Below are 26,780 nucleotides of genomic sequence, written 5' to 3'. Positions count from 1 at the left end.
GGGAAGAACAGAAATAAGCATCTCTGTCTAATCTCCATAAGGGAGCGAAGAGGTTATTTCTGAGTAACAAAGATGATTCAAAGCAACGCATTTTTCTCTTTGTAAAGGGTGGTACAAGATGTGAGAAACCTCACAGCTAATGCTATAATTAAAAAATATGATTAATGGCTTTCAGAATAGCTTTTGAGAAGTCTTGTTGAGAATCATGGCAAAATCATATTGCCTGGCATATGAACAAGGAGAATATGGGGTATTTGATGCCAGGAAAAACTCATGTGGTACTGATATCTCTGTTTTTTAGGTGCAGTAAGTGCTAAAGACCTATTGAAAAATATGTATCGTGGGAGTACTGATTTTCAGTGGAAATGAATAACTACTAGATTACATACAGCATATGGATTTACATTTGGATGACTGATTTTATGTCTGGGATAATTCTTGGTCCGTTAGCATTTCATCAGCTTTTGTAAGGCATTTATAAAAAACATGTTTGCAGTCTTGCAAAAGAATAATACAGTTGCAGAACTTCAAGTAGTGGTGATACTAAAATTGATGTCAACTGTATACGGAAGTTCAAAAGACCTGTGTTGATCAGGGTTAATCTGAATATTTAATAATAGTTAAATAATAACTGGCTATTGCTTCAAGGTGTCATGCAGCGTTCCTGTGAATTAAAGTACTATTAGCAGAATTTGGAATTAACTGAACACCAAATGCATGAGACAAGTATTAGATAACAATAACTTCATATTAATGTAACATCCAAAAATAGTGGAAAGACTCTAAGTTTTACAAGATTAAGTGAAACTCTCAAATGAGTGAAGTTGTCAGTTGTGAAGAATTTTTGGCCGCCTCATCTGTATTTCATTCATCACTTAGTAGTTAATGTAGCCTAAAATAATCCATTTATACTTTTACCTGGCAAATGAAAGCAGGAGCAATTGTAAATTCACAATAAATGTTTCCAACTATGTCTTGTTAAATTTTATTTAGCAATACTTTAAATAAAAAGTGATAGTTTAAGGATCAGTGTTTGTCAATATTTATGTGATAAGCTGGCAAAAAAGCTTTTTGGGAAGCCCTGGGTCCTTACGCGTTCATAGCATTCTGTAAGGGATGGAATGGACTGCAGGAAGCAGCATATTCCTATGGATCTGTTGATAACATGTTGATAACATGCTCGTTTACAGTATTTGTCTTTTCAGCATAAAGCAGATCATAGTGAATATACGTTATATGTAATATTTGGGAATCTGTAAGTTGTCTGATTTTCTACCTCATTTTTTGCTCTATTCAGTAGTGCACAGTGGGAAAAACCACGATTTCCTCCTTAAAAACATACATTCCTGTCATGATGAGCAACAGAAGCAGATGTGTATTGGAAAGCCAGGTTCGGTTAATCAAGAAAAGAAATTAAAAAAAGGAGCAACTGGAAGGACAGATGTCACTACTGTTTTGCCTGGAAAAGACAGTGTGGCCAGTCTGAGTTGCCATATTAATAATGTCTTGTCAAGTGGATGAAGGGTCAACTTTTTGCCCTTATGTTCTGGATTGCTACAGAAAAAAGGCTGTGTGTGTTACTGGTTTTGTACTGCTCTCTGTTGCTCCTATAAGGAAGCAAGGCAAGGTATTAGTAGGTGATAAGAGACCATGGAAAAGTGCTGATGACAATCCTGCTGGTACTGAGCTCATGTTTCAGAAATTTGAACACCGTGAGAATAGGATTCAACTCATTTTCAAGTCACAGTTGGTAGTTTCCTACATGACAAATTTTGTGGAGGAATTCTGAGAAGATGCAAGGCTCTTGGGAGTCTTCCTCAAGGGATAATGTATGTACACAGTGGGGAATTTGAGTGGTTTTCAATATTCTCTTTTCTCTTAGAACCTGAAATGAATTAGAGCTTGCAGAGGCCCCATTCATAACCTGATGTCCTAAACTCAAAGGTCATTCTTCATCTCCAAGGTCCACTCTGTCTCTTTAGTGTTTATCTTTGCTGGGGAAATGAACTACTGTTGATTATACTAAATTTCATATATTGGCAAAAGATGAGCCTTCCTGCAACAAACTGTAGGGACAATCTGAGGTGTTGTCGATACTCCCATGTGGGGCACCAAACTTCTGTTTGTTGTTTTTATATTGTAAGGAATCAGAAATGACAAATGGTAGCAAGTCCTGCCTTAGACCGTTCTGCTAACTTCTGTGTGGTTCCAGTTCTGTGTTATTTAGATACAACTCAGCAAACATGAGAATTGTTATAAATATACAGCCCTTGATTCTGTGGGCTCATGGTAACATAACCACTCAAGGGAGATGGTCTTTAGTGTCCTCTTTGTTGCTATGTGATCAATGTCTTAGCAATACTGATTAGTAATTGATGTCCTGTTGCTCTATATATGTAGCTTATGATTAATGCCCATAAAGTCAATGGGAAATCTCCCAAATTCAATCAAGACTTTAAATAGGAACTGAAAACACAAACTGACTTAAAACATCCAATGACTGGGGAATGAGTGATAACCAGTTGGTTTATGTGTGATCTGATGATGTTAACCTTCAGAGCTGGAAGACATCATGGACTATAGTAATTTGACAAATGTGTGACATATTTTGAAGAGAGCACCAGTAAGAGAAAGTTGTGCTTTCCTCTCTCACAGCTTAAAAATGGAGCCAAAGACCAAAGGACTAAAACATCAACAGCAGCAACATAAGAAACTGCTGGCTGCCATGCTTTCTCAGGACTCCTTTGATTCTGCTCAAAGCACAGCTCCATCTGTAACTGAAGAAGATATTGACAATGAAGATGATGCAATGGAACTACTGGGTAACTGCAAAAAATTATGTGTATTTTCTGATTTTTTTATTCTAAGTGTAATACACAATCAAACATAGATTAGTTTCTCTGTAGTCTTTCTATGGAAACTCCTCTCTATATTTGAAGCTAAAGTATCTAGGAGCTGTGTGAAGGTTCATAAGGTTTAACTTAAAATTTTCAGGAGAAATGTAACGAAGACCATAAATGTATGTGAATAAACTGCTAACTTCATCAAAATCCCATGAAATATCAAAAGCTTCACATGCTTTAAGTAATCAGTTTGGTTTCCTACAATTGCAGGTTCTACATGTATTTATGTAGAAAGAACAGAATCGGCTTCGCTGTCTTTCATCTGGGCCTTCTTTTTCGTAGTTGTACCACACAGTTTTAACCCCAGTGGATTTTATTTGAGACTTAAGAGCTACAAATAGCTTATGCAATGTGAATTTGTAATGTCTTCAGAGGATCTGATTTTAAATTTCCACTAGACTGTATTGTATCTTAAATTGTACTGTAGAAGGCTTGATGCTCAATGCTTCCTCCCTTTCCTGGAAATACTAGCGCTGAAAGGAGGGACATTGTTGAAGAAAATGAATTAATAGTCTCTTTTCTTCCATTTTTTAAACCTTTAGTGTAAGATGCTCAAAAAGTAGTCATGAATTTATGTATTTTTTTCCCAGTTTTTGCTATATGGAACTCTATATGGGACCACAGCATGGGAAATCTGTAACTTCTGAATAGGTCAACACTCTTATGTTTACGAATTCTGGAAAAAATATTATTTTTCAGGTTGAATCTTAATCTAGAAATCAAGACAACACATGGTATTCTTTCTTTTCTGTATATATTTCTGTTGCTTCCTTACCATAGTTTTCACAGAAACACATACACATAGAGTAGTTGAAGTTAGAGGGGACTGCTCGAGATATCTAGCTCAACCTATTGCTCAAAAAAATCAGCTGTAGCAGGTTGTTGAGGATGGATATTGACTATATCTAGAGATAGAGACTCTACAACCTCTCTGGGCAGCCTGTTTCAGTGCTTGACTGGGCTCATCGTGAAAAAGTTTTTATTATGCTTAATTAATTTTGAATTAATACATAATTCCCTTTTTTAGTAGTTTTAAGTTGGATACATGCATTTATTTTACAAGATCACACAGGTGTCACAGTGGGTCAGTTTTTTTTGTTTTTGTGTTTGAAAGGTCGCAGCGTTTGTGACTGTGGGCTTGCAGTCTTCATAGAATCAGTTGGTATTTCCAGAATTAATCCATGGATTTCAGTGAAGGCCATAATTAGTCTGTAGCTGCGTTATCTCATTTCCTTCTTCAATTTACAGATATTTCTGACTTTATCAATGTAACATAAAAAGAAAGCTGAAAGGGTATCTTGTGCTGGTGAAAACCACAGGACTCCTCTAGGATTCTGTGGCATCTGGAAGGTACAGTAGGTGAGTGTGTGTGTGTTCTGTTATTTGCCTCATTGTTTACCACATACAGGATAGAATCTTTAGTTAACTTTTGTGGAGATAGTGAGAAAAATGTATCCAACAGATAACATTATATAGTATCGATCTTTCCTTCCAGACACTTGAATTCGTGAAGGCATCTGGAACCAGAAAGGCAGTATAAGGGAATATGAGGAAGAGCTGTGCTTTCAGTGATTATAGTATGGCCATGTTATAGGAAATACTACTGATAGAAAGTTCAATATATACATCTTGGTGTTGAAAATACTGTGCTTCTGAAAAACTGGCTTGTATTTTAATTCTCATTTCACAATTTGTTGACAGTATATGTGTTAAGGTTTGATATAATGAATGGGCTACATCCTGCAGAACTGCTCAGAATTTGAGAATGTGACAGTGTTACATGGGAAAGGTATTTTTGTTTTCTTTTGAAGGTAACATAAAGAACTTCAGTTTCTATCAGCAAACAGGTATTTTTCATTGCCATATTTTCCAGGTCAGTAACTGTTTGATACTGAAATTGATTTTTTTTTATAATATACCACATGAATATATTAACTGCTTGATGCTTTTTGCACCGTTTATACATAGTATAACTTATTTTAGATCATGGTGTTTTGCTATCACTGGATTGTTGCATATAGCTCTTTGATTTGTTCCCTTTGGAGTTCAGTATTTGTTTATTCAGCCTTTTCTTAACAGTTTACAAAATGTCATGCTCCTAAGTCAGGATTCTGGGAAAAAAATCTATTTATAGCAGATTATTTAAAGCATGCACTGCTTATAATGCAGGTTTTTGCAGAATATTAACTTCCACCTTAATCTGTGTTCAAGAGAACCTTTTTCAGATTTTGGCTGATTTATTTAGATATTAAAACCATGAGGCTAACTGTTGGTATGTTTTCTTTTAAGAAACCCATCTCCTAGGACTGCCATCAGAATCGTTAATGAAGATTTTAGCTAGAATGAAACATTCCAAATAGAAGAAACTATCACACTGTTAACCATTTCAAAAGAAATATATGTGCAAAGATGAAAAAGAATGTTATGGGGCTACATTCTGATTTCAGTTATCACTCTTTATGTGTAAGATAAGATGTATAGGAGGGCCGTTCATATACTGGTAACTTTCTAAGTATGTTCAATCAAGCAGGTGGCTGAAATAGATTACTGACAGTAACATCACAGTGGAAAGGATCTGCCTGACTTTAAAAAGCTGAGAACTGTAACTATAAAATCCCATGTGTTTGTAAATTTAAAAGAGTAACGCAGTTGAGGTCTGTGACTGAAAATTATATCAAGGGACTCGTTTTGTGCACATCATGATGCCAAGTATTGTGTTTTTTAAATCTAATCAGGAGCTGAAGCAATTCCTTATGAAATTCTGTAGCCCTTTTGAAATTGTATGACATTTGGGCTTAAGCTGTCTTTCACATTTGATGAAGGTCCACTGAGACTTTGAAATCATTTTATTCCCTCAGTATGTCACTGATGTCCACTGAATTGTTATTTTCCCTGAAATTGCTGTGAATATTGATTGTACCAAAGCATGACTCAAATGTTTGTTTTTTTTTTTTTTTTAAATCAGTTGTTTATTTAAGTGTAAGTATATAATTTAAGTGTACTGCTATGCATAAACATACACATGGTAAAAGTATAAGGTTTTTTGTAGCTTTGGACTTAGATATACATTCTTGAGGTTTTTACAAGTAAGGAAGATGAAAACGACATTCTGTATTGTTTAACACAATATTTATACAGAGAACAAATCCTGTGAGGAACATCTGATGGAACTGGGGTTGTTTAACCTGGAGAAAAGGAGGCTCAGAGGGAACCTAATTGTTCTCTACAACTCCCAGAAAGGAAGCTGTAGACAGGTGAAGGTTGATCTCTTCTCCGAGGTAACAAGCAATAGGACAAGGTGTCAGGTCATTCCAGGGGAGGTTTAAATTAGATATTAGGAAGAACTGCTTCACAGAAAGGGTTGTCAAGCACTGGAACAGGCTGCCCAGGGAAGTGACTGAATCACCATCCCTGGAGGTATTTTGAGGATGTGAAGATGTGGTGCTTAAGGACATGGTTTAGTGTGGACTTGGCAGCCCATGATCTTAATGGTCTTTTCCAAGCTAAATGGTTCTATGATTTCCATGATACTCACTCATGATGTTCAAGAAACCATTTCTTGTTGTCCAATCGTTATATGTGCTCACAATACCAGAAATGTTATCATATGTTAAGAGATGCTATGCAACAGTTAACTCTGTAGTACCGCTCCAAACTGTACTCAGGAAGTTCACTCACACAGGTGTGGTTGAAGTAAAAGATGGTGATAATTGAAGCCCATTTCCTGCAGTTGATGCATGTGCCCATCTGTATGATTCTGAAAAACCTCTATGAATATGATGCAAATAATCTTATATATGAGCTAACTTCAAGTGCGTGGAGCATCAGGGTTTGTAAAACCATCTCTTCTTTTCTTCAGAGATGGCTTCACAGAAACAATGCTTTTTGTTCCATAATATGGGAATATGAAGTGAAAGTTCAGTGATTGTTTGCCTTATGTTTATTATGTGTAATTATTGCTATTAAGTAACAAACTAGGATCTTTAAAGATAGAAATGCACTGTAAGTGGTCATAAAATTTTCAGTTATTGCTTGGGAGGTACCTGATGTCTTCTGTTTGCTTTAATGTCTCTTCTTTTACTCTTTAGAATCTCTTTATTTTCAATGTTAATTATTTAATCATTGTAACATGGTTACATTGTAATTTGTTTACAATGGCTGGTGATATATTTACATTTTATAACAAGAGGAGATAAACAGAATTTAGTGGAGATTGTGTTTTCCTGTAGGATGAGACTGTAGCTCAGTAGTCTACCCCTTAAGTAATCTATACTGCTTTTCTAATCAGTTTCTGAGTACTTTGGTGAAAGGGCATGCAATCTGCAGTGCTTTCAGTAAATTTCCTCTGGTTTTACAGACATTCCTGATTTCTTTGGTTCCTAAAGGCCTTTGGCAACATACAGGAAACTGACCTTAGACATGATATATTATACTAATACTAGCAACAGGTTGTTCCTCTTTATTGTCTTTCCCAGCTGAACAAAATCTTCTCAATTATGGGACTAAAATACATCATTTTCTAGAAAAGAGGCCAGAAGGTCCTGGGAAAGATAATATGCGAGTTGTACTACCATCTTCAGAACAGTTTTCTGGCCTGTAGCCTATTTTGTTGGGGTTTAAGTAGAATGACTGTGTGGGAGAAAGCTGTGTGATTTTCTCATCGGGTTCCCTTTTGCTGAATCTTCTTTTTTTTGGAAGCTTTTGGGAAATCTGCAAAACTACCAGTGGGCATGTTCTGTGTAGTGCATGCAAAGAAGCTGACACCACTGGGAGACAGGAGGCCTGCTCTGCATGCGGAGGCTGCCTGTACTACATATTGCAAAGTTTTCAGTGGCAGATGCAATGCACTGGTGCAAGTGTATGCAACAGATCTCCATTAGAAGAGCACTCATCAGGTGTGGATTTAAATACCTTTTTGAGGGAAAAGTTTAACAAATGCCATATTCAGTATTTTTTGCTTTCTACCAATATATAAACTCCCTGAGCAAAAGAGATGTGCAGGTCTGTTTAATGTCATTCATGGAGTTCATTGATTTCAGTTCATCTTGTGGTCCTTTGCTAAGAGACAGCAACATCTATGTGAATATTTTAATTGATCTGTGTATAAGCGAAGCTCTAGCCTATTATTCAAAGAGCAGGAATTTGATGTTTCAAGTCCTAATGGAATCCTGCTCTTGAATTTTACTGTCCTTAGTACTACAGGTGTTTGACTTTTGCATAGAATTTTTCGACTGACAATACATTCCAGCAAGTTAAATAAGTTCTGTTGTTTGGCTAAGAGTGTGTTTGTAAGGTTAGAATAAATTATTAATTCAATTAGTCACATATAGCAATACATCTTGTAATTTCTGTTTAGATAAGCATAAAATGGTTTGAAAGTGAAGTTCACTGTGCTTCATATTTCTAAAGTGAAAATGGAGAGAGAAAACCAATTAGAGATACAAGCTTCTCTTGAGTCAAAATAAGTTACATGAGCTAATAAGCTACAAAATAATGATTAATTTTCAAGAAATAGATGTCTATAATATATCATCATATGCAGTACCCTAAAATGGCATTTGTTTACAGTTTGCACAAGGAACCAAAGTTTATGTTAAATGTGTACCTAAAGAACAGAGTGGAAAAAGTGTAAGTCCACTACTAAACCATGACCTTAAGCACCACATCTATACATCTTTTAAATACCTCTGGGGATGGTCACTAAACCACTTCCCTGAGTAGCCTATTCCAATGCTTGACAACCCTTTCCATGAAGAATTTTTTCCTAATATCTAATCTAAATCTCCCTGGCATGACTTCAGGCCTTGTTCTATTGCTTGTTACCTGGGAGAAGAGACCAACCTCCACCTGGCCACAGCTTCCTTTCAGGGAGTTATAAAGAGGGATAAACAACCCCAGTTCCATTAGCTGCTCCTCATAGGGCTTGTGCTCTGGACCCTTCCCCAGCTGTCTTTCTCTGGACACTGGGGAGCTGAGGTGCTCCAGCACCTCAGTGTCTTTCTTGTAGTGAGGGGCCCAAAGGTGGATGCAGCCTCACCAGTGCTGAGTACAGGGGTACTATCACTGCCCTTGTCCTGCTGGCCACACTATTTCTGATACAAGCTAAGATACCATTGGCCTTCTTGGCCACCTGGGCACACTGCTGGCTCATACTCAGCTGGCTGTTGACCAGCACCCCCAGGTCCTTTTCCTCTGAGCAGCTTTCCAGCCACTCGACTCCAAGTGTGTATGGGGCATGCATGGGGTTGTTGTGACCCAAGGGTGGGACCCAGCACTTGGCCTTGTTGAACCTCATACTATAGACCTTCACCCATCAGTTGAGCCCTCTGTAGGGCCTTCCTTTAGCAGGTCAACACTCCCGTCCAACTTGATGTCATCTGCAAACTTAGTGTGCCCTCAATCATCAAAGTCATCAATAAAGGCATTAAACAGAGCTGTCCCCAGTACTGAGCCCTTGTAAACAGCCACCAGATGGATGTAACTCCATTCACCGCCACTCTCTGGGCTTGGCCATCCAACCAGTTTTTAACCTAATGCACCCATCTAAGCCTTGAGCAGCCAGTTTCACCAGGAGAAGGCTGTGGGAAATGGTGTTAAAGGCTTTACTGAAGTCCAGGCAGACAGCATCCACTGCCTTTCCCTCATTCAGTCTTGTCATAGAAGCAGATCAGGTTAGTCAAGCAAGACCTGCCTTTCATAAACCTCTGCTGACTGGGCCTGATGCCCTGGTTGTCCTCCATGCTGTGTGATGGCACTCAAGATGATCTGCTCCATGACCTTCACTGGCACTGAAGTTGGGCTGGCAGATCTGTAGTTCACCAGATCCTTCTTCTGGCTGTTCTTGTAGATGGATGTTACATTTGCTAACCTTTCACATTTGCATAACAATAAAATATCATTATTTTCTTGCCCTGATCTGGTACTCATCTCTAGGAATGGGATATCCCTAGGGTACTGGATAAGTGAATATCCAAACTACTTTTTACTTCTGCAGGACACTCAGGTTAGTATAGATATGCTGCTGGGGAATGATCCAGTGGCAATAAATGGATATGGTTACTTTTATGCCTAGCTCTGTTTTAGTGAGCGTGCTGACTCTCCAGTATTAGTAATCTGCAACAACCTCTGCATATACTTATTCTTTAGCTTACAGTGAAGCTCAAAATATGAATGTTGGATTTCAGAAGCTGGATGGGGAGATCTGGTGCGCTTGATTAACTTGTCTGTGTGCTAAACTGCTGCCAGTTCCAGAGCAATCACATTCTCTTTTTGGAGTATGCAGGGAAAGGAAGTAAGAAAAAAGTCAGTTAAAGCTGTCAAAGTCATACTTTAGTAAGAACTGACAGGATTTCTCCACTTGGAGATGTGGAAGAGAGCAGTAGGACTGCGTGAGGTCTGGTAAAGCTTCCTTACTATTTAGCTGTACACAGGCGAAATCACCGTCTTTGTGCTGGGCAAACAGGATTGATCCAGAGCTATCAGGAAAATTCAGGGAGGTGACAGCAGAGTGAGAGGTACTATGATTACTGGATTTGGGGTATTGCAACCACTTACAGCTAGTGTTTGATCTGCTTCAGTGGATTCCTTGGCTTTGGGGCTCTTTCCAGCTACTGAGGAGAGATTGTTTATCAGAGTAGGCTGTTGATAGGTAGAGGGCTTAGCCAAAGAGAGACTTGTGAATTTTGCTCATATTGGGAGGCAAGGATGTGAAGGCAAAAAATTATGTGCAAACACATCAGAGCTGAAGTAAATATGTAGCTGACTAGCATCAGGTTTTTCTGAACTGCCAGAATATCCATTCCTCTGAATAAATTGTCCTTTATTTTATATACAGATAAGTTTTTCAAAAGAAGATAATTACTGCAAGTAAGAGCACTCAAAGAAGTATAAACTTAGCAGGGTTTTGATGGGTGGCCATAGCGATTTATTTATATATATAAAATCACACATATAAATTATAAAAAATATGTATATAAAATATATTTGTTTCAAAAGTATTTCTTACTTTTTTACTCAGTTTTACACCCTGAATTATAGTGCTGTTTATAATATTGGGCAGAATTTGTTGTATATAACAATGCAAAGTAAGAACTGAAGCAAAATAAACCAAGCCAAGACTATGAATGAAATACTTTAAAATGTAATTTTCTGTCCTGCTTTCTAAACTATAATTTGAGAGGAAAGTGTTGGAAATCCATGTGCGAAAGTTGATTCCATTACCATATATTGCAGAACACCACAGCAGCTTTTTCAAAAATCCACATTACGTTTTTCTGAGACCTTCACTATTTAGTGAAGCCTTTCCAATTGTTGAAAATCTAATTTAATGCTACTTACAGATAATATGGGCTTTATTTAAATTTCATAATGAATATAGATGTTTTAGGTTCTGGTACAGTTAGTGGAAAGTATGAAATTTCTAAAACAAAATATTTGTTTAACCCAAAACTAAGGGAGTTCTCTTGTTATGAATATCTTGTCTTCTTATGTAAGTATTATAATTCAAAGCTTGTTATGGATTGTTTCCCAGGAGATTTTAGTGTATTTGCTTCCTTTTTCTGTTTGATTTGATTTTGATGGTTGAGTTTGCACTCTAAATGTGTTTGGGGCATAGGTTATTTGGGGTTTATTCCTAACTAGTATATTAAAGTTGGTTTTAATTGCTGCTTTTTTTTGATGATGTTCATTTATATTAGTGACTTCTGTTAAGAGTTAGATTTGAAACTATTTATCCTGTTTCCCCCCCAAGACTGATGTAAAGTGATCATCAGAACACATTCATAATCAATATATATAATTTTTGTTACATTCCTAATACTAGAAGCTTAATTTCACAGGTTTAGTGAAATTGTGTTGCCAGTTTTCAAGACATGAGTTTACATCCTTCTCATGTGGAGTGCAATGACTCTTTCAGCAGGGTTTTGGGAGAAACAAATGATTTATGTATTAAACTGAGAGCTGAAGCTACTCCTTCCTCTGCCATTGAAGAAAAGTAGAAATAGGGAGAAGGTATATTAATGCTATATGTCTTCGTAGATAGATATCACTTACATGAGAACTTCAACTACCACATATGCATAGATTCTGGAAGGAAACAAAGAGTATTTTGATAAACCATATCCTTGAGTTGCTACAAAAATTGAGAATCACAGAACTTATATCCTGGTCTCAAAGAAAGAGTCAGTGTTTAGGTGACAAGCCATGAAAAGGCTCAGTCTACTTCAACCTCTTACTTAAAAGTCTTATGGAAACTAAATGCCTGGTTCAAATAAATGTCTATACTCAAAGTAGTGCAAGGCCTAAGCAGGTCAGTAGACTCAGTGGCAGTAGAAAAAAACACTTTTTCACACTTTTTTTGACTGTTTTCTGCATCTTTCTGTGTCTCAGTAGGTCAGGTAGATTAGTTTCTATTTCAGATGGAGTTCGTAATGGAGCTGATCCCACATCTGATAGTAGTAGAATGAGACTGTGGGCTAGGATTTTATGAATGCCATCACAGTAATGAGAAATCAAGTGTCTAAGACATTGCTGTCATCTCACTCTCCTTCACACAACCAACTTTCTTTTCATGTGGAATGTAACATTTGATCACTAGGTACAATTTGAGGACTTCCTATGGCATAGTTATAGGTAGTTTGCCTTGAAACAGTAAGTATTTCTTCTATTGTTTGAAGTTAGGTAATGTGTTTTCCATATTTACTGTTTAGATGATACTTTTAACGTACCTCTTTGCCCCTAAATCATTCATGAATTCATTCTTGCATTAGTTGTTCCTGTTCTACCAATAGTGTGGGGAAAAATCACACGGTTAAATTAAAATTTATTCTGAGGGCTGATTCCTTAAACAAATAGACCAAATAGGCCTTTTCTCTGGACAGGAAGGGGGTTGCTCCTTGCTCATTCCAGCAGTCGGTACATTTTGATTCCAGGATTTCCCACCTCATCTACCCCAATACTTTTATTTAAAAGTAAGGTGGTGTAAAAATTGCATGGATACTACTCTGTTTTCCTTTTAGTGGGGTTTTCTGTTGCTATAGGACAATGCTTTGTGTTTTTCAAATTAACTTGACCTCCTCAGGGTAGTTGTTTGTCACATGGCGTGATAAAGCAGCAGCTCATGTTACATCTTCCAGGATGTATAGGCAGCAAATCATATGACTTGGTAACATAACCACCATCAAAACCAAAAATCAGTGCCCAATAAATATTAGTGAATTAGGGAAAAGAACCCCAAACCCAAACAGTATCTATACAGCCAGTCACTAAAAGTCAACTTTTAATTTTGGCTTTTAAGATTAGCTTGGCTGAGACTTGATATCCAGTTTAGCAATTACTATAATTCACAAATGCACTATGGTTTATTGACGCAGAACTAACAGAAAGACTATTCAAAAGATTTAGGTTAACTCTCACAAGTTTCTGAAAGGCAGGAGCCAAGTAAGGAAACTGAATGTTTGTTACTTTGGAAATCTGATTGAAATCTCTATGTCACACTGGACCATACCAATGTTATTTATTCCAGAAGAATGATAACTTAGTTAATTAGTTAACTACATTAACTTAGTAAATGTAGTTATTTATTTTGGTTTAGATTCAGACATTTGCAATGTGGATTTGTAAGTATGAGAAAGGGACTTAGGTGTGTAATTTTATTGAGAGGAAGTAACTGGATTGTAAGATCTTTTCTCAGACTCTAACACTTCCATTTCTTAGTATGAGCCCTAGCACAATGAAATTGGAGTTGACAAGTACTGTAACAGAGTGGGGGAATAGTATTACAGCTTCAGAAATGCATTTTTCTGCAGAACTGGGATATTTCAGAATAACTAGTATTCCCAGTAGAAACAACAGTGAACTATTACATTCCATATCTCTCATAACTGTAATATTGTCTACAAAGGCTAAAATAATGAAATTATGGGAAGTATGCATGATTCAGAGAAGTGATAGTACAGTTGAGAGAATGAATAGAAAAACAGAGCCTTGTGTTCCTTTTTCCTATAGGCTATTAAAAAAAAGAAGGGCAAAACCTCGTATACAGAAATGTGACCCGAATGGGAAGTTAAGTTTCCTGAAGCTTCAACTGCTGCAGCAGATCTATTTACTTTGGTGTGGTGGGATATAACAGTTTTAAGAGAACAGTAAAGAAGTAGAGGTGTTGCCTTTCCCATGGGGAGATTAAATCTGTCCTTACAGCTTGTATTTTCTTATAGCCCTTTTTTTAAAAAAAAGAAAAACAAAAATTAAAGGCATGGACTATTGTACAGGATGTAAGCTGTGGTAGTAAAGAGATTGCATAAGTTATGCTGCAGCAAGTGTAGCAGCTAAGAGCAGATGACATCCCTTTTAAAACTGTCCAGGATTCTTCACAGAATTACAGAACATGCTGAATTGGAAGGGATCCACAAGGATCATCAAGTCCAACCCCCAGCCCTGCACAGGACCATCCCCAAGAGTTGCACCATGTGCCAGGAGAGTACCTTCCAAATGCCTTTTGAATTCTGTCAAGCTTGGTGCTCTGACCACTTCCCTGGGGAGTGCCCAGCCACCCTCTGGGTGAAAAGCCTTTTTCTAATATGTAAGCTAAGCCTCCCCTGACACAACTGTAGGTCATTCCCTTGGGTCTTGTCAGAGGGATCAGTGCCTTGTGTGAAGTTTCACCTGTTTGCAAAAATGCTCTGAGGATCAGAACCTGCTCTGCAAAAGCACAGGGAGGTCACACCAACTACTGTGCAAAGAAATGTTTCACCGGACAAAACATACAGGCTGAGTCAAAAGAGATTAGATCTAGACTTCACAAGGAAAGTGAAATACGTAATGACACGGATACCTTCTGTGTGATTAAAAGACATGTGGAAGGGTTTAAAATATTAGGTGGTTTAGATAACCTGGATAGGAATTACGTCTGTCATGCAAACATGCATGAATGATTGCTCTATTTCCTTATTCCTCTCAGTTCTATATTATTTAACGTAAAAAGGCAGTTTCAAATAGGGTAACAAGTATTAGAGACACAAGCTGCACTTTTAACTAAACAAGTAGCTAATTACAAGTTCAGTTGTCCAGCAGGGAGGTTCATTTACTGATGAGAATTAGCCCTTTAGTAATGCAAAAATTCTGTCAAACCTCATGGTTATCTCCCAAATGTGGTAGGAAAAAAGAAGCTGCAGGCTGATTCAAAACCAAAATGAATAATTTGATTTTGCTTAGGAACAAAACCAGGTGAAAGGAGAGGAGAAAAAGTTTGAAGAGTAGTGTCCAGTTAAAAACTCAGAAGTAAATATATTTTTATGCCACATTTTAGAAGTTGATACACTGAAGTAGTTAAAATTATAGAGATAGAAAGTTAATATAAAGTGACCTAGACAAGTAGTTACAGCCCATTACAGTTTTTTACCTTTCCTGAGCCCTTACAGTGGACTGAAGTGCCTGAAATTATCTAAATAAGTGGCAGTGAATGGCTTCCAACTTATGCTTTCTCTTCAGAACAAGTAATTTAAAAAAAAAAAAAAGTAGCAGGTTTTAAAGACTGATTAGTAGCTTAGCAGCTGTTACTGCCTATTAGGGCAGTAACAGGAACTTAAAATGAGAAGACGAGTGAAGTGCTGTTGAGTAAAAGTAGAACTAATAAGTTTGATATATTTAGCACTGAAAACACACCTAACTAACAATTTTTGGGGGAATTATAGAATGACAAGATAGATGGAAAAGTCAGTCCTCTGATCACAAAGTTGAAGGTAGTCCAGACTATGTGATAGAAACCTATATTTAACTAGAAGAAACAATCAGTTGCTTCAGGTTGCATGAAAGTGTAGTATTAACACCCTGGCTCCAGATAGAACAATCCTAATGGAAAATCAAATCTCTCTGGAGAGAGTATAGATTTATATAGGCACAATTGGAAATTTTGGTAGAATATGAGACAATAAAATATGGATGTGTTCAGTGCAAAGAAGCATCACAAAATTACACATGCAGGCAGAGAGAATATCTGCATGCAGTCACCTGCAACCTCGTGTCTCCAAAATCCCTGAAGGAGACAATGGGTAGTGCACTTACCCACGATAAAAGTGAAAAGGCAGTGTTATTTAAAATGGAATGAATATAATGTTTTTAAAAAGAAGTGTTGTGGTGTGACCTATACAAAGCAGGTGAGAGATGATGACTTACAGCAGTATCTTACAGACTGATGCACAGTCATGCTGCTCACTGCTGCAGTCTGCAGAGAAAGTACAGCACTGACATCTTGGGAAGCAGGAGAGGAAGCTTCAGAACTAGGTAAGAGTAGTGCTAAGAAAAGTGTCTGGATGCCTGAGAGGCAGAAACATCCAGTCACAACTACTGCACAGACTGCTCAGGATACTTTGGAGCCTCTGCCTCAGTTTATGATTTCTTCAAAATTAGTTAAAGTTGTTGTAGTATTGCTGGGGCTTATATTTATTTATTTATTTGGATTAAAAAGGAAATGGAAACAGGGTTTTGCAAACATTTAAATTTTTCTTAAATTTTTAGGAGACTAATACTGTTTAAGAAATTGAATAATTCAAAGGCAAGCAAAACTTATGATGGGTAAGTAGTATTTCCCTTTAAATCAGTGATGAACAAACTACATGAACAGGGGACAATAATGGAATCTTCTTTTTCAGTATTGACCAAATCCAAAGATTTTTACTTGTTTTGTACTGGTTTCTTATAGAAAGAGATTCTCCTTAATTTTATACAATACAATGAATTTAGTAGAACCTTATTTAAAGGGTTTTGTTTGGATGCAAAGTTATATCTTGAGTATCACCTTAACACAATTATTTGGACATACACAAAATTCAATGCTTAGAAAGTCACAGTTTTCTCTGAAAATGATTGGTATAGCCTTAATCTTCTGCAGTACTCTTCATCACTGACTCAGTCTAAAGTCAGTGCCACCTGTGACAACCTGGAAGAGTTTATTTGCAGTTTCAGAAGTGACCTTCTTGTAATATACAGGAAATAGTAACTACAATGACTTGGCATATGCATCAGTGAAAACCCTGAGATGCGACCTCCACACTGAGATGAACACAATTCCAGAAGTGGACTGATATGCTCCTGAGTTAGAGGTTACTGCTTTTGGCATACTGGTTCCAGGTGCTGCTCTGCATTTGCAATCCATTCTGTATCAGACTGGTGGTGCAATGATGTCTTTATCCTCCACTAAATTTTTATATGCTGAAGAATTTCTAACTGGGATGCTGTGATTGCTGTTTACCCTGAAATTTCAATGATAGCAGTGGGAATTATGTTCAGGTGAGACTTCTGTCTGGTAACCTTACTTTCTGTAGGAATCCGCAAGGTTAAAGCCATGCAAAACTGTGAATGGCACTGGGAACAAACTTAGATATTGCTGTGCAAACAGCCTTACTAGAACAAAGAGACTGTTTCTTAGTGCATTAATACTCCTGGTACATTGTATGAATTATTGTGCCCATTTGCAATAGGATTGGACCATACAGATTCAGCCTGTCATTCTTGTGTTCTCTATTTTTTCTGCATTTACAACAGTTTTCAGTTTATTTTACAATAAGCAACCAACATAATAAATGTGATTTACCAATGCTAATTAATTTATGAAGAGATTGTCTTTTAAACAAGCAGCTAAAATAAAGAGTTTAGTTACAGGTTATTCTTCATAAACCTGTCTCATGTATTTTATAGTAAAAACGGATACAAATGTAAATTTTTCAGGTAAACAAGAGAGTGCTTCTCAAGATTACAGATCTAGTTCCCCAGCCTATCGGATGATTAGAAAATACGAATGTCTAGCAAGGGAATTATCAGTATTGATGAACTGAATTTTTGGAACGGCTGGTGAGGCCTGTATTGTCGAAAGGAAGCTGGGTCCACGAGGGGGCGCTGGCGTTTTTCCTTAGGGGTTGATTAACCTAAATGTAGGTTAGATTTAGTCTGTTTAAAAGGCGAACTAAGTGCTTCACATCGCAGGAGAGAGATACTGTATGGGAAAGAAAATGTGAAAAACCTCGGTATACTGTAAACCTGTGTTAGTTTTCTTTTCAAAGGTTATAAAAATAAAATATGTGCCCTATTCTACTGAGTTGTATGCATATTCACACTGAAGACTGCATGTGACTGCTAAGCAATTTTTCACTAATGTTCTGTAGTACACCGTAATAAGTTCTGAAAAAGTCTTTTTTGATAACTTTTTGCAAGGAACATGGATTTTAAAATTGTGATTATAGAAACCTGTGCATCCTTTAAAAGAAACACGCAGAAGAAATGAGAATCAGATTTAGTTTTTACTCCTTGAAATCAAAAAGTAACATTTTTGTATGAGAAAGCAAACATCTTGTTCTTCTGTATGATCAAGAAACGATGATGTGAAACAAAAATTAGGCTTTACAGACCTCCATTTAGCCTGCTTTACAGCGGCTATCTTTGAAACTGCACAAATTTTTCCATTTTAACAAAATGTGTTTCTTTTTGCCAAATTTTCCAATTCTAAATCAGTGATTCTGCAAGCCTGCCACATGTTTCATCTAATCGTACAAATTGTGAATACCTGGTTTATGTCGTCTTGATCGATGTAGAAGCAAGTGAACTCAGAGAGCAACGCTTGTTAAAATGTGGCAGAATCATATCAACAGTTGTTGCTCATGAAGATTGCTGCTGCTCCCCTCTTGTTTATGTAATTTTTCCAGATTTTTGTAAATCTGCTGACAAAGCAGTTATTTACATATGGGGAGGGAATAAATGTGCAGAATGGAGAAGAAGGGCAGATATTCTGCTAAGGTTCCTGAGTGTAAATTTTTGCAAGAATGAACTTTGTCGTCATTGTGATACATTTGAACTTAATTTTATAGCATTTGTATTTGACTTAGCATGTAGTTAAAGCTTGACTTACCAATAGAGACATTTAAATAGTGCTGGAAAATGATTTACAGACCAAGATTGTGACATAGCATATGAGATAATGTGCTTAATTGAATATATGTACAAAACTACAGTCAATTGTATCACTCAAAATTAACTAATTAGTGTGGAACAAAAGATACAAGAAATCCAAAGTGGTCATCAAAATAATCCCTCCTACTGCAGAATTAATTGAATTATTTCCTGGTTTGCTGCAGTGATTATGGTATCCTCTTCCTGGGTATGAAATTGATATTATTTCTATAAAATGTTTATCATAAGGTTTAAAAATAGCTTATGTGTATAGACCAGAAAAATAAACTCTTTGAAAGAAAATGTAAATGTATAGAAATTAAAGAATGGGCTCAGTATCTCCAACTTCAGCTGCTTAGAATTGTAACCAATTTGATTCTTTAAAATGAAAGTGATTTTGTTGTTAGCAGAATTTCTATTTGGTGTGTTCAAGAGACACTGCATTGGAGTTATAGGAACAGTTTTGTTTCTTTTTTTAATTTTGGTTAAAAGTAGTGACATACATGCACTATTTGCAATTAACTTATGAAGTGTATGTTGATCACTGTAGAAACTAAGAAGTTAGTAATACAGCTGCTGTCAAACCTCTTCTACTGCATTTATTATGTAATGTGTTTTCTTCTGAGAAGCTGTAGGTCAAATGAGTTTAAAGGGCTTCCTTCTTTTTGGCAAAGCAAATTTTTCATTGTGTTATGTATTGATTTCTCTTTTCAGACTTAAATTCATACTTTTAGTTTGTAGCACACCTGGTCCTTTGTTAGGATCATGTGGGAAAATTGAATTTTAAAAGGTTCTAATCCTGACGCTATTTTTCTGGCAAGTTGTTTAAGGTGTGACTATTTTTTATTATTTGATTTGTTTCTACAAAAGCCTATCTCAAATAATTGATTAGTTAGTTAAGTCTGTTGAAAGAACGTAGTGTTCAGAGGACTTGTGGTTTAAGTGAAAAAAAACCCAACCTAATGCTTCTCTTTATCTTGTAAGGGAAAAAGTTGTTTGTTTTGCAAATTCTTTTGTGAAAGGAAATAGAGCATAGAGATATAATCACATACTTTTTAAGGGGATCCTGCTATAAAATAGTAATAGAAACCTTTGACCTATGAATATGAAAGGCTCAAAACTCTATAAGGTAAAAGCCAGTGCTGATAGATTTATTTTTTTGTGTGTGAGTAATCATTTCCACATAGAAGATTAGGAGAAAAATCAAGCCAATACTATTCAAAATATGCTTTTAAATAATATCTATTTCTAGAGTGCAGGCATTGCCCGTCTTCTCTTCACTGAAATCATATCTGATAAACTATAATGATCACTACAAACACATGTAGTTTGCATCAATAATGCTACTGAAAACCACTGGTAGCTCAAGTTAAACTTTGCTCTAGACAATAAGTTATGTTACCTGAATCTGTGATGCAGTTCCGGTGTCATTCTTAGGAGATAAGAGTGCAGAACGGAGAACAGTGTGAATTATTTTGTTGGAACATACCATATATTAACTGAAGTGAGTTGGAATGAGCAGGAAAGGAATGCAAGAAAAAAGACATAATTTTATCTGAACAGGCAAAAATAAGGTGCATTTATAGGGATTTCATTGCTGACTAAACTACACCCATGGAAGAGATTCAAGGAACAGTACCTTTTCTTAGCTCAATCTCTAGCAAGTGGGTTATCAAACATAGAACTAAAACTTTTTTTTAAAATGTGTATAGATGTAAAATGGCAGGACATTTAATCAGAACCTGAGAAATACTAGACTTAGGGTTCTGTTGCCTGTGCCATTTGAACTCTTTGTATGTATGCATTAGAAGACAATTTTTAAATATATGATTACGTTTTCTCTTTTTCTGTGGCTCTATTTTCAGCCAAGCCCACCCTTCACTTCCTTCTCCATTTGTGTTGCATTCCATCTTTTTTATGTGTGTGTGCTGACTAGTAAGCATGGTCTCAGTTCTGGTGCTTGGTGGAACAATGCTGGCAAGCATCCAGCAGAACAAAAAAATCACTGGTTGTCCAATCCTGGAGCCTTTGAGAAAAATGTATTATGTAGATATCGAATATTCCGTATTCCTGTACTGTAGGCAGGGTAAGCTGCTAATCTTATGAACTTTTACTAACTGTGGATAACTTTGAAGTTTTGAGACTTTTACAAGGAGGCCACATTGACTGGGTTTTCCATAGAAGTTTCAATAAGATGTCTGATAGCAATGAAGGTCTCATGAATTGGCACAAAATTTTGCATTCAGCACAGGATTACCAGCTTGTTAAAGATGATTGCCCTGCTCTTCTCTACGCTGATGTGACCTCACCTTGAGTACTGTGTGCAGTTTTGGGCACCACAATATAAAAAAACATTAAGTAATTAGAGAGCATCCAAAAGAGGGCCGTGAGGATGGTGAAGGGTCTGAAGGGGAAGCCTTATGAGGGGCAGCTGAGGTCAGCTGGTCTGTTCAGCCTGGACAAGAGGAGACTGAGGGGAGACCTCATTGCAGTTACAACTTCCTCATGAGGGGAAAAGGAGAGGCAAGTACTGATCTCTTCACTGTTGTGACCAGTAACAAGACTTGAGGAAAAGGTGTAAAGCTGAGTCAGGCGAGGTTTAAGTTAGATATCAGGAAAAGGTTTTTCACCCAGGGAGTGGTTGAGTACTGGAACAGACTCCCCAGGGAAGAGGTCACAGCACCAAGCCTAACAGAGTTCAAGAACATGGTGTATTTCTTGGGGCTGTCCTGTCCAGGGCCAAGAGTTAGACTCGATGGTGTTGATGGATCCTTTCCAAGCATATTCTATGATTCTAGGATTTGATGTCTGAAGACTAAAAACTCCTTAGTAAAATAGATACTTATCTTAACATAGACAGACATACTTCTGTGTTCCTAAACCTTAGAAATGGATGCAATAATTTAACTTAATATTTTTTTTGTTTAATTTTTTTGAGATTTGCAAGAAGTAAGGCAGAATATAAGATTAAATTGGAAATATTTATAAGAAACTGAAAAACAGTTATACTCTGGAAATTGTTCAACTTATGAAGATTTGCTTCTCACAAGTGTCTTTACCTTAAATTACTTTTTCAGGCCGATGACCGAAATAAACCTGCATAATCATGTTCTCTATCATTCAGGAAATATATGCCACTTTTTCCGTCTGAAGTTCAGGATCTTTGATATGGATGACATCAAGTAATCTGCAGCAGAAGTCTGTGATGCACATATATATGTATGTAATCATAGAATGATTTGGGTTGGAAGGCCCTTAAAGATCATCTAGTTCCAAGCCCCCTGGCATGGACAGGGATACCTTTCACCAGACTAAGTTGCTCAGAGCCCCAACCACCATGGCCTTGAACATTTCCAGGAATGGGGCATCCACAGTTTCTCTGGGCAACCTGTTCCACTGCCTTACCATGCTCACAGTAAAGAATTTTTTCCTAATGTCTAATGTAAATGTACCCTCTTTAATTTTGAATCCATTTCCCCCTGTCCTGTACCTACATGCTCTTGTAAATAGTCTCTCTCCATCTGTGTTTGTAGGCTTCCTTCAGGTACTGGAGGGATGCAATTAAGTCACCTCGAAACCTTCTCTTTTCCAGACTGAACAATCCTAGTTTTCTTAGCCTTATACATATAGGCATCTGTTAGCCTAATATAATTTTTTTGTATAACTACAGGATTTTTTTTTTTTTGTTACAAATAGTAGAGTATTATTACTGAGACATTGCCATGAAGGGGAATATTGTTGTAATATTATAAATTTGAAGTCGAGAATTACCATGTAAGAATGAATGTTGCAGCATTCTCACAGTTTGTTGCCAAGAAAAGGATAGGGCATTTCCCGTGACAAGTAGTTACGTCTGTCTTCTGTGTTTCTGTGTAGCCTAGGGATCGCTGAAACTGGGAGATTATTTTTAAATTGCAATTTAGTTTTGAAATTGTGACATTTATAAATCACATGGCTATTTAGACATGCCTCAAAGAAAAAGTGTGAATATTAAAGTGGACTGAAAAGCTGACATTTTTAATTATTTTCTTTAAATGTTTTGTTCCAAATAAGGAATTTTTAAATTTGCTCTTTGTCTGAAGATGCCCAATTCCCCTGCTGCAGGCTGCTGAAATTGACATTCTTGACAATTTCACAGCTACAATTACTGGGGAAAATGACAAGAATGTCGATTTCACAGAAGAGCTGCTGGGACCGGCAAGATCTGTGGCTCAGGGGCAGCCCCTCTGTGGGTTGTGCAATGACACACCTGGGCCGCCTAGTTCAGAATGGCACAGAATACAAGCATGATGTATGTCCAAATCTGCAGTTAGGAGACAGGGTTATAATGGCACGTTGGCTTCAGTGTGCAGCATGCAAACCTGATCTTTGGCTATAGCTAAGGCTTCTTTAAACTGCAGGCTTCCAGCTTCTTAGAAACTCCCAGGCCCTGTACTCTGAGAACAGATGCTGACTGGTACCAAGTAGGCTTTCTCAGGCTTGTGTGATAGCAACAGGTAGGTTCCAGCATCACTATCTCTGAGGAAGACTTAAAAAAATCATTGCTGCTGGGTAGAGAAGCTGGAGTAAATCTGTGCTGGATTGGGTAGAAGTATAGGAAACCTGGTATTTTTTGAATGAAGTATGCTTAAACTTAATGATGCAGTACTATTGAATATAGCTGTAACATGGGCATCTGAACATCAGTCATCCACTGTTTGTGCAAAGGCAGCTATCACTGGGATATATTTGGTGACTTCAGCTAGGATAGATACTGTCATGAAACGTGTTTGAAATACAGAGCAGGTAACACCAAAGTTGTCTTTTCATTTTCAGCTCAGAATTGCTTTTCCTAAAGGAAGGAATGAGTGTTTGGAATGTTGTTGGTGATCATCAAAGTACATTTCTGTTTTTAATACTCCAGAGCAGTTGTGCAATTCTGAAAAGCTTGTGCTCTTTCCACCTCTAGAGAGGCATTGCTTAACTAAGAGTATGGCGAATATTTCTATGTGTGGTTTTACATATTTTAACTGGATGGGCTCTGAGCTATTGTCCTTTTGCATGCTCTGTTAACAAAATGAGCTGAAATTTAGAGAATAAATAGTGCTTGTACCCCCTAGGCATTGTATGGTTTCTTAAAGGCAATCTGCCTAATATCAAATGAATGGCTCTTGGCTGTGAAATAGATAATGTTTTCTTGGTGTAATCAGGCTGCAGGAAAGGAAAAGCTGCCAGGATTTACAAAACCATTTAATACATGGAATGGTTCTGACACAATTGTGAAGGCAAGGCAAACCCACATTTCTTTACAATAATATTTGCCAAAGCATAAAATTGCTGAGGGTTTGAAAGTTATGCTTTGACCCTTAGTGGTGTAATGCTGCAATATTTCAAGATGCCTCTATATGAAGATTAGTTACGATCATGGTGAGCAGTATTCAAAATCATATAAGCATGTTTGGAGTTACATTGGGAATAGTTAAGTTCCATTTTGTTTCCTTATTAACCTCCCCAATTCAAAAATTTTGTCAGCATATATCAGAATCCTTTTGTTGCACCCTCCCATTCCAAGAATAGTCAAGAAAGTTTTTTCTTGTGTGTTACTAGCATCGTTTTTTTTGTGATATGTAAAATACAGTTTTGTCACTGGTATGTAATGTCCCAATGTTATTAACTGCCACTGAATATCTTTGAACAAATATCTTTATTTGAAAAATTGCAGATCCCAGCACTTTTTTATTAACCAAAATCATGTGTAATAAAAATAGAAAATACACCTTTTTTTGAGGTAGATGCTTATTTTTCATTAAAAATAAAACCAATCTAATTTATTAGAAAATTTGATTCACTTAAAAAATTGGTATTTAAATTTTTATATTAATTTACCTATGTAGTTTGATTAACATTTAGTTACCTTGTTACTAGGTTCAGTTTTCAGAAGATATCAGAGGAGTTTCCATATAAATATTTCACAACTTCTGATAAGAAATAAATGGTTAAGTTGTGATGCTTCTGAGGTTAATATTGGTCTCAAACACTACTTATTTAATCATTGCTTTATCTTTCAATATTTAGTAAACCAGCCATTTTTGCAGGGGAGATTTTTCTCCATTTTTGAAAGGTGGGTGCTTGTAGTAACGTCAAGTTTATTTTTCTCCCTGGAAAACCATAACAAGGGGATTGTTGTAGTGGCTAGGGTTGAGTGCAACTGTCTTTTCAGTTTTTTGTGTGTGTAGTTGTAATTCTATGATGGTGATGGCAAAATATTGGCTAGTAGGTGCTAGTAGGGATAAGTTACATGGACTTTCATAAAAAACCTGTGTCAAAACCTCTTACAACAGGATACTAAGGAGATAAAGTAGTCATAAAGTGAAAAATAAAGTGCTATCATGGATTATAAACTGCCCATGTGGCAAAATAATAATAATTAATAATCATGCTTTTTAATATTTATTATTTAGGCAATCCAGTAGCAGTGAGTACTTTTATTAGAATGCTATAGTTTAATGGGAGGTAGGTGCTAACTGAAATGATACAGCATGACACTGAAATATCGAAGGGGATCAAGGCTGAAAACAAGCGAAAAATTTTCTAAAAATTAACAACATGACATTAAATGTCTTTTGGGGTTGAGAAATGTCCGTGGACACATAAGAAAAAATTATTTGACCTATTGCTACAATCTCCAGACTCCTGAATTAACATAAATGGTTGTGATGATATGTTTGCAGGCCCATAACAGCTGTGAACATAAAAGGAGCCAGGTACCTTTGACCCTTGCCAGTAGGTCGAAATGTAACATTGTCTGCACTGCATATCCTGCTTGACTTCTTTCTAGTGTCTTTCAGTTGCCCCTGTGAGAATCCAGTGAGCTATCCCAGTTTGGTATAAAACCTTTCTGTTCTAAGCACCCTCATCTCAGATGGAATATAGCAAGAGGTGAAGGATGTTGGAAAATGCGAGAGGGAAATGACTGGAGAAAGATGGAAGTTTAAGAGTTTTATACATAGAAGTTTAGGGAAGGAATGAAAAAGGGCATGCAAAATCGTTAGTTAGGATAAATTGGTTCTTGTTTGGCTTCTGACAGACTTGCAGCAGGAGATTGTTGGCTGAAGTTATTGCCACCCTCAGCCATCTGCCTTACCATGCACCTTAATAGATATGGAAGCCCTCAAGGCAAAGACATCTGGTCTGCTTTTAAATCAGCTTGTGAATCACTGTTGTTTTCAGCCCAGTGCATTAAGGAATGCTGTTTCTGCCTAGAAGAGTAGCACTGTCTGTCAGGGGAGGGGAAGATGCTTTCGCCTGGTAGCAACTTCAAGCAGGGTGAGTCTGCTGGAGACCTCATATATTCAATTATTTCAAACTTATAAAGCTACTAACAACTGAAATCTGATAAAAAGGGAAATGTTTGGTTTATCCAGTATTTATTTCAGTGAGGGAAATGTTCATAGTAACATAAGTTGCACAGCCGTGAGCTTAGTGTGATATAACCCAGTTGTGATAACCCATACACACTGCTTTTTACCCTATAAGTTTTCAGCCCCTGGTTTCCAGTGAGCCTGGTTTTGTGTGAACTTATATGACTTTGTAAGGTGTACCCATCTGTCTTTGAGTTCTAGTCCTAATAACTTTTAAATCTACTGACAAATTTCAACTGAATTTGGGAGTTCTCTATTAGATGAAATTTCCTCCAGTTCCCTGAAAATTGGTGTCTGGCTAGAAGACAATCTCATTAGTACCATCCTCAAGCTTCAGTACAGGGTAAAGAGTTACCATTGCAGATTGATCACTTTTATGGCTCTGAATCAAACAAACCATCTGCTGACTTGCTGAAGCATTTCTGGACAAGCTGTTTGAGTTAATGAAGGAAAGGAAAGGAAAAGAAGGAAGGTGGGCAGAATTACTAGGGAGAGGATACTGTAAGAAATATGGAGGGAAACAGCTGACATTAGCATGAAG

The 26,780-nt window shown here is 36.9% G+C and overlaps 1 protein-coding gene across 4 annotated transcripts in view; it reads left to right on the top strand.

Annotated features, from left to right (window-relative positions):
• Positions 1–26,780, top strand: part of CUNH8orf34 (chromosome unknown C8orf34 homolog) — a 156,525-nt gene that overhangs the window by 58,389 nt on the left and 71,356 nt on the right. For all 4 annotated transcript variants that reach the window (XM_027891711.1, XM_027891709.1, XM_027891707.1 and 1 more), the window contains one exon: positions 2,656–2,822. In XM_027891711.1, the coding sequence (XP_027747512.1) occupies positions 2,656–2,822 (167 nt within the window). The remainder of the gene's footprint in view (positions 1–2,655; positions 2,823–26,780) is intronic.

The sequence above is a fragment of the Empidonax traillii genome, unplaced genomic scaffold (assembly GCF_003031625.1).
Source record: "Empidonax traillii isolate 1590-97213 ecotype Southwest subspecies unplaced genomic scaffold, ASM303162v1 scaffold327:size604231, whole genome shotgun sequence".
Taxonomy (NCBI): domain Eukaryota; kingdom Metazoa; phylum Chordata; class Aves; order Passeriformes; family Tyrannidae; genus Empidonax; species Empidonax traillii.
Note: the sequence above shows the minus strand (reverse complement) of the source record. Positions and strands in the feature narration are given on the sequence as shown.